The sequence below is a fragment of the Watersipora subatra genome, chromosome 7 (assembly GCF_963576615.1).
Source record: "Watersipora subatra chromosome 7, tzWatSuba1.1, whole genome shotgun sequence".
In the NCBI taxonomy this organism is placed as follows: domain Eukaryota; kingdom Metazoa; phylum Bryozoa; class Gymnolaemata; order Cheilostomatida; family Watersiporidae; genus Watersipora; species Watersipora subatra.
Genome location: NC_088714.1, coordinates 12,906,382 through 12,919,563, shown reverse-complemented (window position 1 = coordinate 12,919,563; position 13,182 = coordinate 12,906,382). Strand labels below are relative to the sequence as shown.

At 35.8% G+C, this 13,182-nt stretch overlaps 1 protein-coding gene across 1 annotated transcript; it reads right to left on the bottom strand.

Annotated features, from left to right (window-relative positions):
- Positions 1-6,500: 6,500 nt before the first annotated feature.
- Positions 6,501-13,089, bottom strand: LOC137400089 (F-box/WD repeat-containing protein 7-like). The gene is given in 10 exon segments (XM_068086397.1): positions 6,501-6,952; positions 7,928-8,046; positions 8,304-8,379; positions 8,539-8,603; positions 8,792-8,917; positions 9,446-9,602; positions 9,807-9,922; positions 10,425-10,577; positions 10,912-11,042; positions 12,911-13,089. Coding segments are annotated over 10 exon segments (1,203 nt in total). The 5' UTR covers positions 13,042-13,089; the 3' UTR covers positions 6,501-6,823.
- Positions 13,090-13,182: the final 93 nt, after the last annotated feature.

Below are 13,182 nucleotides of genomic sequence, written 5' to 3'. Positions count from 1 at the left end.
AGTAACTATACTGCAGAATCATGGGTTTGGTACAATTGGTCTAACGATAACAATACCGATTGGTTCAAATCCACTTGGTCTAATTTGTTCTAAGACATTCAGACTAAAACCGACTCATCCAATAAGCCATTTAATCTAATGACAATAAGTCTAAAATTGATGCAAAGACAAGGATAAAAGTATACCTTAATCAGAGACTTTTATTTAGTACACCAAAGTTAAAACAGCAGATTAATCATACAATTGGGCTAGATAGTTTTATAGCCGTTATATATATATATTATATAGCCATTATATATATATATGTATATATATACACCTATATACACATGTATAACATATACATTTATATACACATGTATATATGCATATATACATGTGTATATACATGTGTATATATATACATATATATATACATGTATATACACATGTATAATATATACAATTATATACACATGTATACATGCATATATACATGTGTATATACATGTATATATATATATATATATACATGTATATATATATATATATACATATATATATATATATATATATATATATATATATATATATATATATATATATATATATATACATGTATAATATATACATTTATATACACATGTATATATAAACATGTATATATATATACATGTATATACACATGTATAATATATACATTTATATACACATGTATATATGCATATATACATAATATGGTAAATGAGAATAGAATATGAGTAGGCCTACATCAACAGTACGATGAGCTGCGAGGCACTGAATTAAATGCACCAGATAAAAATACTACGGAATTTCACATTGGGATGAATAGCATCTTCTGACTGAGAGAATGGCTGATTGAAAGAGTTGAGATAAGTAACTTATTCCACTCAACCTTGTAACAAATAAATTTGGTATCAATATTTTTTCCTAAAGTGCATTTGTGTGATGACTAAATCACCTATTTCTTATGTAAGGTCAGAACAATTTTTATAAAAGTAACCGTACCATGCAGCCTTTGTAATTTTTGTGAAGAAGCCTTTGCCAGTTCTCCAACTGAGAAATGAAAATGAAAGCAAAAAATGATTAGTAGTTGTGTTTCACCTGCTGTTTGTTTCAATAAAGAATGAGATCCCGCATGGGCTTGCTTTACTGCGCTTTCTGAGTTCACTTTGTATACTGACATTCTCCCTTTTGGGAAACATGAGGGTTGATCCAAAAGCTCCAGAACAGGTTTGATATTTTGGAAAATATTTTACTCATCATGTTCTAGTAATGGCTATCACTAAACTGCTGGAAATGACATTTCCAGTATTCCATACACTGGAGGGACTCATTTTGTGGTATACTGTCAAGCTCTGTCAAACATGCTGTCTTTACAACCTCTTGTGTCTTAAATCTTTTTCTTTTGTAACATTAATTTGAGTCGTGGGAACAAAAAAAGTCATTCGGTGCCAAGTTTGGCAAATAGGGTGAATAACGAGCTACAGGAGTTCTGATTTTTGCAATAAATTCAGCAACTTTGATAGCAGTGTGCGCTGGTTCAGGAGGAAACTGTGTTTTTCCATTTTGCAGGCCGTTTTAGCATTATTGAACGACACAGCGCCCTCAAAACATCTAAGTAAACATCTTTAGTAATTGTCTGACCTTGAGAGATCCATTGCTTGGCACTCAGAATTGAAGCGAGCCACAATCATAACTTTGGTAGCTGATCTCGACATTCACGATTGTTTGGTCTAGCTGAAATGGGGCTTTTTCACTGTGAGCTCTGATCCTTTGGTTCAGGGTTTTAGGAATAAATCCAACTCTCATTACCAGTAATTAAAATTTCCAAGAATGTTGTATCCTCATTGACTTCTTTTAGCATTTCAGAGCTTGCTGAAATCCTGCTTTGCTTTTGCTCTTCTGTTAGAAACAAGGAGCAAATTTTACACAGACCGGCGCATTCCCAAATCGTTAGTCAAAATTCTCTGAGCAGTTCCGTAACCATGTCAAGCTTCACAGACAGCTCCCTGATGAACAATTTGTGGTCAGCACATTCAGTGCTCTCACCAGATCCACCTTATCATCCCTAGCTGAGATCGGTATTCTGCTATGAATGTGCCCTTCTACTGATTCTCTTCCTTATTTTAATCTCTTAAACTATTCAAACACTCCTTCGCTGTTAAAGAAGTGTTCTCCAAAAAACTTGTTGCAGTATTTGTTAGGTTTCACTAGCATTCTTTCCAAGCTTAAAACAAAATTTGATAGCACTCCTTTATTCTGTAAAATCTACCATTTTTTAGCTGATAAAATGTCATTTACTGCAAATTGATATTGACATATTGCTAAATATAGTGGGACATACTGTAGAACGCATAGTAAAGCACATAACTCCTAAGACAACATTTGTGCAGAAACTTAGCAAGATGGCACAAATCCTTAAAAAATTATTGAACTTGTCCTGGAACTTGTGGACCAACCCTCGTAAACCAACGTTTTGAATCAATATTCCTAAAAAAGGCTCGAAATTATTAATAAAAGTCAGTTGCTGAAATGAATAATATATTTAGAATGTTTCTAGAAAAGTTAACTGCACAAACACTGTCAGCAACATAAACCGGGATAGCAGCACAAACAGTGACAGCAGCACAAACAGTGACAGCAGTGAACAAAATATGAAAGGCATCAACATGTTGGGTAGAAGTGTTTACGTTATACAGAAGAGTTTCAGATGAAAGAAAGCTCGGCAAGGTTACATAAGCATGAGGAGAAAAGGGGATCAGAGAGTGACCACTCAAACATGTTGGTTGAACTAGTCTCTATTAGCAAACAAAAAACTCCCAACTGCCTTCTGTGTATCATGTAATTTTTTAAATAGTGCTTGATTTGATTGGTGGCTCTAAGAGTTAGTTTTGAGTGTGTGTGTGGTCTAAATAAGGTGAATTGACCAATAAAGTAACAAGATATTGGGCAAAACATCTTTGAATTCACGTCGCATACAGTTTAAACATCAGTCCTGTGCAGCAATAACATATATATGGCCATGCAAACACAAAAAGCAGCGTTATCCCACAAGCTGCTTTAGGTAGGTGCAAACTCTGTTGCATCAAATGCCACAAGTGGCCTAAGGCTGTCTTTCGCCTCCGCGTATATGAAACAATCAAGAAAAGAGAAAATGTCACAGCATTAAACAGACAAACCTCTTACAGTCATTTAGTTTAATAGTTGCCGTCAAGTGTCGAGGAAGCAGACTAAATTTCGAGCAAATTGAAAGAATAAATTTAAGCGATGAGCAGAGCTTTGAGCAAGTTTAAGCAGTATGCGTCAGCAGGGGCAGCGGCGGTCACCAAACCTAAAGTTGGGACTGGCGAAACTCAGATGCAAAAAGTAGCGTCCATGCTCATTCACGTAAGTACCATCATAGAGAGAATTGGAGCCAGACGAGGGAATGAGTGAATGTAAGTGAGTGAATGATGTGGGAAATAACAGAACAATTTAGACATGAACCTACACAACATGTAAGAATTTGTAATCAAGTTTTGCCAATTTTAATCTAGAAACATCCTGGCAGTCAGACTACTTTGAACATCAAAAGCAATTGTAAATGATTGCGTACTTTCTGATAAAATATATTACAATTTTGTGCAAATTCATTTTTGAATTGTGTGGAGACTAGGTATTGTCAAACTATATGATCGGTGAAATTATGTTACTGCCATCTTGTATTTCTTGTAGATTATTGACAGAACAAACTCTGACGCACCTGGCGAGCATTACAGAGGACTGCCAGAAAAACTGACAAAAGGTTACCAGAGAGTAATAAAGCTTGAACGGGTTTTATTATAAAATGTTGATTTATACCACTGAAATTGGCTGAATGAACTGTTTTATGAACTTAGAACTGTTAGAACTTGAGCAACAGACTTTTATGCAGTAGCTTTGATTTTTATTTCTGTTTTCGTTATCATAAAACAGTTCATTCAGCCAATTTCAGGGACGTAAATCAACATTCTATAATCTAAGTAATCAGTCATATATTATATGACTGATTACTTAGTCAGCTTATGGCAGCATACAAACACATTGAGCCTCTGCTGTAGAAATCAGAGAATCATTTCACATAATTGACACGGATGGAGATGGCCTTGCGACCAGAGAGCAGATAGAAAGACTGGTCTACAAGGTAGATCCTGAGATGACCGAGGAAGAGATGTTAGACTTACTAGACACATCAGACCTGGATGGTGAGTAGAGGTTCCCTCAAGACATGTGACTGTTTTGAAGACTTGACAGACTCAACTTAACAGACTTGAGTTGACTTAACAGACTTGACTGATTTAACTTGACAGACTCGAGTTTACTTAACAGACTGAACTTGACAGACTTAACTTGACAAAGGTTTTTTAAGATCAACTACATGTATACAAGGCATAGCTGATATACTTCGCTCATATTACAGGAAATGAGATGTACGACATTGATGAGTACCTGTTTCTCATGTACCTTAAATGGAATGACCAGGAATCAATGGATGACATCAAGGAAGCTTTCAAAGTATTTGATCAGGTAAACCTAACACGCCACATTCAAAAAGGATCATAAGTTGAAAGTTCACTTGTTAAAACGGGACTGCTGAGTTACTAGCATAGACATCGGTACAAGTTCTACCAACTACTCATAGTAATTCATTATTTACTAACATACTTTGCTCGCAGGATAACAGTGGCACCCTATCAAGGGAGGAGTTTGCATTCATTTTGAGAAAATTAGGAGAGCCACTGACAGACCTAGAAGTTTCAGAAATCCTAGATCACTTTGACAAAGATGGAAGTGGTGACATTGACTTTGATGGTTTGTACCTAATCTTATTAAACAGTATATATTAAACTTTATTCTGTCAAGTGTTTTTTCAAATAGGATGTTATGTACAAAGTGTGTATCAGCTGTATACAATAACTCCAAACATATACGAAGTAGCTAATAGCTATTCTTGTTGTAAGCCCTATTCATTTTCATCGCTGAACACTTTACAACTGACAAGGACAATCTCACACTCCTTGTTTCCGATAAAACAAAAAGGTTTAAAACATAATAAAACACTGACATATTTGGAATATATAAAAACAATATGTTATTGGAAAGTCGTTCTAAGATGAGTTTAACGGTTTCACACAGAAGCAACCTAATAAAACAACTGACTTTATGATCTTTGAATTTTTTGTCCTTCTCTGCTATTATCTGATGGAAGCCTGTTTCTTTGTAAGTGAAATGAGCAGATCAGTTTCAGGATTGATGGAATTATAATATTTAATTTTGAAATATAGAAATGATAAAAATCCCGATTCACATAGGCAAGTCAATGCGACAACAAATACACTTTTTTTGTTTTCACATGTGATTCTTGATCATCTCTAGTGCACAACAGCTTGCGTCCTTTGTGGGTGCAAACACCCCTAATTGAAAAGCCCTGTTGTAAACGGAGTCATAATGTGATTGCAGAGTTTGCCTATGTGATGACGGGACCACATTTAGACGATGAAGGGAAGGATGCTACAGGAATCCCTGTCACAGCAGGGCAAGGCCTACCATGTATGGAGAAACTTGGACTCGTCACACAAATTCTGAAAAAACCGACGAACCGAAACTCGAGCCTAAAAAGTCTTGCAGAGCTGAACGAGATGGAAATGGATGCTAAGAAGCACGCCATTCTCAAGCACAAAAGTCAAGTCTCAGGAAACTCTGCAAAAACTAAACAAAAGGGGGTCAAACCGACCAGAACAGCAACTAAGCAAAGCAGTGTTTCGATTAAAAGCAAAAAGTCGCAGAAGGAGGTTAAAATTCCTATGGAAAATTTTGTCCAAAAAAAAAGCCAATCAGAAAAAATCTAAAAATACAAACTGACAGCTCAGATGTGGGCAGTTATTTTAAGCAAAGGAAAGAGAACATTCTTATACAGGAGAAAATAGAATTGAATTATATCATGAAGGCTGAACTCTGTGATCATCTTTCAGTTTATTTATGAGATGGTCGATATAATTTATGCAAAACCTACTGCAACCGGTTTATTAAAGTTGGATGAGGCATTAGCTCTTGATAAAGAATGAGTCTGCCCTACACGAAGTGAAACCTTTTTTTTATGTAACGAGGTATTCACATACCTCAAAACAGACAGCTGCGTATTCAACAGCATTTGTAGTCTCACTGTCATTAGCATTTAAATTAGACAAAAATACTTGTTACTCACTTAATATATGAAAGATTTGTAATGCACTGACACTTGAAGTATGCATATAACGCAATTATAATAAAGTGTGATCACACACAGTGATCTAATTTATCTTGGCATACTAAAATAGGCATAATGTTCACCATGAAAAATGAAATGTATTGATTTTCAAACTGCTTAAAAGTACTTAACCAGTAAAAAACTGACTTTTATACATGTGTAAAACTAAAGGCAGAAAAAAAGAACACAGTATCATTAAAAAAACCAGAAGTATTGCTAAAAAGATCAGCAGTATTTGCAAAACATAAAATAATAGAATGTCACAAGCACCTGGAGGCGGAAAAAAAAGCTGAGCAACCATAAAAACTCCTCTGACACAAGCAAGCAGGTACCCGTCAGTGTTTACCAGTCTTTACTGAATGTCAAAGCCATGTAATATCAAGCAATACCACTTATAGATGTCAATATTAACTGTAGCCGCTACTAATAGATAAGTGATACCAACTACATCATGTTTCTCTAGCAATAGGCACTGATCATAGCAGGTGCTTCCAGCAGCAAGAATGAGCGATTCCACAGCGACATCTTATCACATGTCATGGGTATACAGAGCTGTCACCAGTAGCTTAGAACTGTGATAGCCCCAGGAGCATTAGGAGAGGCAATGATTATTTTAGTTTCATTTACCCACATCAGATGCAGGAGATCTGGGTTCCTATGGACCACATTGAGTAGTTTGCCGGACTGCAAGAGACCAAGAAGACTTTGTAAGACATAAAAACAGACTTGCAGTGTAAGTTGGTGGTCATAAAAAAGTATGAACAAAAACACAACTGGTACAATAATATTTCGATAAGGCTGTACAAGAATCTGTGTCTATCTATCTGTGAATCTGTCTGCTAGATATCTATTAGTGGCCGTAGGTTGTGGATGTAACACTAGTAGGTAGTAGATCTGAGAGTTGATTTTGGTGCGTATATGTAAACAATAACTGGCCTAGTCCTAGAGCTGCATCAGATTGATTACAAACTAACAAAAATGAAAAGGTTGATAGTTGAGAAAAGATGCTAGTGATAAATGCTAGACATATGAAAAGATCACCATGGATAGACAACTACCACTTTTATGTAGAGTAGGTTGTGCATAGTAGAGCAGCAGAATAGGGAAGCTGTGAAAGTTGAACCACAAAGTAGGAAAGGAGTACTGCAGTTGAGTAAACAACTAACACTGATCCAAATTCTAGACCTTTATTAAAAACAACTCATGAAGATGCGTATTGCCAAAGGATGAAGGTCCATCAGTTTGTGCTGATTTTATATGTTATGAAATTTCATAAATATATAAGTTTCAGTAACCAAATAATATTATAAAGAACAAAGTTTAAATTCAAAGAAACATTGTAAGGAATTTATAAATTTTTACTCACGTAGAAAGTTAACATTCTATTTTTTCTAGTCACTGAATTATTATGAAAACAATACAAAAAAGCGAATCAAAAAACAAATGGAGGGCTAATAAACAAATAAAACACTGCTTTAAACACAATTGGAAAACAAGTTGACTTCCTAAAATTGTGAAAGGAAGTCCTACATCTCAATTAGTGAAAAAGTTTTCCTTTGATTAAATTATGTTGTGTTTTCAAGGTAAAGGTTACTCGTCTACTATCTCTATACCTGACATGAAAATAAAGAAAAAAGTCAGTTAACTCATCTGTCTAACCTTGGAGCACCACACACAAATCATCTTTCTGTCTCCGCCAGACACCAAAATATCTCCATTAAACTTGAGAGTGCGGACAATTCCCAAATGTTTTTTGAGTGTGTGGAGCAGACTGAAGTCTACAACATGATACAAGTTTAACATGAGAACACCTGACACATGAACAAGCAGCAAAGCATCTGAAATTAGCTTAAATGCTACACATATATAGTATGATTTTAGTCTATACATATAAACTAAATCTTTTCACACTTGTTGCTACATAGAAGAGGCTAAGTAAGATAGCAAACATAGCGAGCCATAAAATCAATGTAGCAATGACACGCCTTTATTCAAGGTAGTAAATAGTTAATAGTAAAAGGCTGGAATTACCTACCTTCTCTTGACCAGAGCACCACAAGGCTAGCGGAGCCGGCTGCAGCAATCAAAGTTGGAGTTGTTTTCACACAATACTGTAGAAAGTAAATTGGAATAACCAGGTTATATGTATTCCTGATGACATGTATGCAATCAGACTAAATAGAGTTGCATTGACTTTGATCATTGACTTTGTATTACCTAACAAAATTTTAAGACAATCTGACAGGTAGTGGCAGGTAAATAGAACTCACCACCTCATTGATGCCACCGTCAAGCACTTGTTCACAATCAGCTGTCAAAAGTTTCCACACCCTGACTGTTCCATCTCCACTGCCACTTATGATGTAGTCTTCATCCATATCACAGCACATGATAGCTGGAAATAGAGTAATATTACTAAATAAATAATAACTGCGAACTATTTGAAGATGAGACACCACCAACCAAAAATGTTTAATTTAAAATAAATACCATACATGCATTTCCAAAAAGCGAAAAGTCTACTGAGAAAATACTAAAAGGTACACTACATACAGTCATTGTGGTCTTGCATAGCATATATCATCTCTCCTTTGATGGCATCCCACAGTATGAGCATTCCATCCCAGGCCCCGGTTACACAAAGGTCCCCTTTCACCACCATGCACTGTAGCATAAAACTATGAGCTGAAAGAACATATGTTGACATAATACCTAGCACATGACACTTGGCACATGACACCTGACACCTTACACATGACACCTGCCACATGACACCTTGCACATACGGTAACACCTTGCACATGACACCTTGCACATGACACCTGGCACGTGACACCTTGCACGTGACACCTTGCACGTGACACCTGGCACATGACACCTTGCACATCACATCTTACACAGGACACCTGGCACATGACACCTAGTGCATGGCATCAGGCAAGCATGACTACATTTCTCACCTCAATCTCATCTCTGTGCCCAAGCATGGTGTACTTAAGAGCTTTTTCCTTCAGACTCCAAACACGAAGTGCCCTGTAAGCATACGGTAGAGAAAAGCTATTCTGATTTGAAAGATGCTTTAGAAACATGAAGAAAACACCGAATAAGATGCTAACAAAAACAAAATAGTAAAAATGACTGTGTTTATGCATACAAATACACTGGTGTGGAAATCACCATACTTATCTGAGTAGGAGCAGATGAGAAGTTCCCTGTTTATGAACTGCAGGTGCTCTGCAGCACACCTGCTATGAAATGTCATAATTTGTCTTCCTGAGATGGTGTCATAGACCTTAACAGCTCCTCCAGACATGCTGATTGCAGCGATGTGACCCTGAGCATTTCATAGCAGTTGATATACCATCAGCACAGCACTAGCTTGTATGGCGCACATACGCATACCTTATTAGAAACAGCTATAAATGTAATCTTGAGAAGTGTGTGAAAAACAAACCATACTCATAATAAAACTTGAAAGTGGAACAAAGGAAACTACTTTGACTATTTGAGTAATGGAGCTGAGTCACCGTATACAAACCTGCAGACAAATTTGATTGACCTGATCGTTGCGGACAGGAACAGTGTACATCGTCACCATATTCTCCAAGTTCCAGATAGCTATTCGATCAGCACTTCCAGAAACCAGAACCATTCCTGGTGGACCAGAAAACAAATTTACAAAAGTATTACAAAAATTGACATAAAACTGACATTATTGTTACTACAGTCGATATCAGGATATATAGGATATATCAGGATATATAGTCGATATCAGGATATATAGTCGATATCAGGATATATAGGATATATCAGGATATATAGTCGATATCAGAATATATAGGATGTATCAGGATATATAGTCGATATCAGGATATTAGCAGATGCATTTAAATTGAAGTGCTACTCCCTCTGTTCTGTCGATCTCTTTGCAACTATAGACGACATAATCGCATTTTTGATTGATCGGTGGGTTTTAATCGCGAATAAGTTTTCTCGATTTTAATCTTGAAACATCCTGACAATCAGATCACCTCAAACATTAAAAGCTATTGCAAATGATAAAAAAATATTGATAAAATCTGCAAATACATTGTTTAAGTTCATCTCTAATCCAGCTAAAACCTTGCAATTGCCACAAACAAGACTAAAGCTATACCATTGCTGTCAAAGGCTGAAACTCTGGCATCATGAGCTCGTAGTGTAGGTAGAACATTGTAATGTCCTTTCACCCAATTAGATTTTAAAAACTTTGCTTTCATATACACAGTCCTCCAGATTGGTAGAGCTGTGAGAGACTCGGTGACTTCAACTGTAAGTAAGCATATAAGAGGAAGTAAAATGTCTTTTGATCAATTAGGTGACGAACAGAATATCAAATGCACAGGCGCAAATATTTACATGCATATATGCAATATTTAATCGTGATCAAATTTTGTCGATTTTATTTTTGAGAAATTGTGGCAGTCAGGCTACCTCAAACATCCAAAACACACACACATGGTAAAATGATACCGATACTTTCTGATAAAATAAGCTAAAATTTTGTATAAGTTTATCTTTCCGTTCTTTCAAGAGTAAATCAAATGAAATTGTAGCAGCAGATTTAAGGATATGAATAGCTTTATCAAAGTGCCATTACTCACAATACTCAAACTTGGGAGAAGTGCCGGACACATTAGTTCTGCTGAGTACTTTATCAGAGCTCGGCAGGTGCATGAGATCCAAAGCTCCGTAGCCGTACTTGGACCAGCCTTTCTTCCGACAGACTCGTTGCCTGCAACATGTTTCACACACAACCTCAAAGTACAGCACTAACCTGAAGCAAGTTGAGTTTGAGGGCTGACACACTAGGCCTCCGTATAAACAGAGAATGTTTGATAAGAATCAGACGATCATTTTGGCCTGTAATTTAGTTTTGAAGATTATTAAAAATAAAATTACAGATTGTGCCTGAAGACCAACTTAAATAGTGACTTGAAGAAACTTGAAACAAACATAGGAGTGAGAGCAGTGTATGATCACTAGCAGTTGGCTTTTAACCTAAATACAGCCTGCTTGTACCAAGCCACAAATAGAAACCAACTTATGATGTTGCCCTTACATAGATTAGCTAAAATGGGCTCTGATGTTGCCAGATTAGGCTTAGCAAATCACTGTAGCTATCAAAACTGCTACAAAACAAGAAAAGGAAGGATCAAATGAAAAACAAAGTTGTTGCCAACTAACGGAATAAGGCTTGGTATTTTACTGAAAAATTAATAAAAAAACGCAGCACTAACTGATGTGCATAAGTAAAAACAATATGACAAGCAAACAAAATAGTTTTTCAGCTGAGAGGCATTCATCTAACTAGAGTTTGGTGATAAAATGAAAGAAAGTAGCAGTGAAGTGACACGGCTAAGAACACGCGGAAAGTTGAAACTACCACATGTCCAGGCTTCAATATGTATGAATTACCAGAGAGTGAAAAATTCGTGTGTTGCAGTTTTGAAAACACACAATTTTGAAATGCATGATAAAAATAAAATTTTGAAGCTCAATTTGGTGCAATAATTGACAAATACCCAACCAAAATATACCTTACTTTATTGTTTGTGCCAATTACCAGGCAACAACAAACCAGGCAATGGCAGGACATAGAATATAGCTGCATTCAAAGTAACTTTTTCAATATAGGAGCCCGTGACAAGCTGTGAAACAGATTCACCTACATAAAATCATACACTAGCTGATGTTTTGCTAGGTATCTCAACCCAATCAATAAAAACAAAATGATTCATTGTTTATACACTGTGTTTGTCTCCCCTATGCCTGACTGTCATTGGAAGCGCTAATTGCCTGAAAGTTACATTACCACCAAACTTATAACTCATGTTGGAAATTGTGTTAGCAATGTTACACGATATATTTGTGAACTAAATTTTATACCATGGAAAATAAAAGGTACAATACACCAGTCAAACATAATTTAACAGTAGTAATTGTTTTCTGTTTAAAGTCAAACAAATTTTGCAAAAAATAACTAAAAACAATTTAAATGATGTAACAAACAATTAACTGACAGTAATATCAGTTTCATTTAACTTTAATTCATTCATTTATTTTCATTTAGTGAAAGTAAATGAATGCTCGATACGATGTGTTTTTTTGTTTTCAGCAGAAACTCAACAAAACTTGACATATTAAGTTTTTTGACTTCTATGAATACCTCTGAGGCGATAGGATAATCTAGAATATAATCTGTTTTAGAGGGTGCAGCACCAAACGTATATGTGATTTCCCACTAGATTTTACTAGTTTTTTTCAGTTTTAAAGCAATGTGTTGCTTAAAATAAAGCTTTTGTTACAGAATGACACGTGGATATTTAGTGTTTTCTACCTATGGAACATGCGACGAGCCAAGCTAGTATTGCAAAGGGAGTTTAGGGTTTGATCTGAAGGACATGGCATGGCACTTTGCAGAGTTAAAAGGCATCTTCCAACATCAATATCACCTTTATACTTCACTTATATTCTTTTGAAATGCATTTATTTATTTTTCATAATTAATTTTTTGGTATAGGTGTCATCAGCATATAAGCTGACTCTACAGTTGACAGCATCTGACAAATCATTAATTTACGGACATTTTTTAAAACTTACCATATTTTTTCTGTGTTACACAGTTTTCGCCACTGCAAACAAACGGCTGAAGAAGCACACAAGTCATTGACCGAAAGACGTGTAAAGATTTGCTCTGCTAGTTCGCTAGGTAAAACGTCAGCAAAGTTCATCACGAAATAAATCTACCAAATCCAGGAGGTTTAATCTAAGGGGCAGAGAAAATCATGCAAAAAAATAACTGTAAAATACATCCGTAAGCAAATTTTGGCGCTATGATTGTATATTTAAAAACATGACTACGGCACATTGGG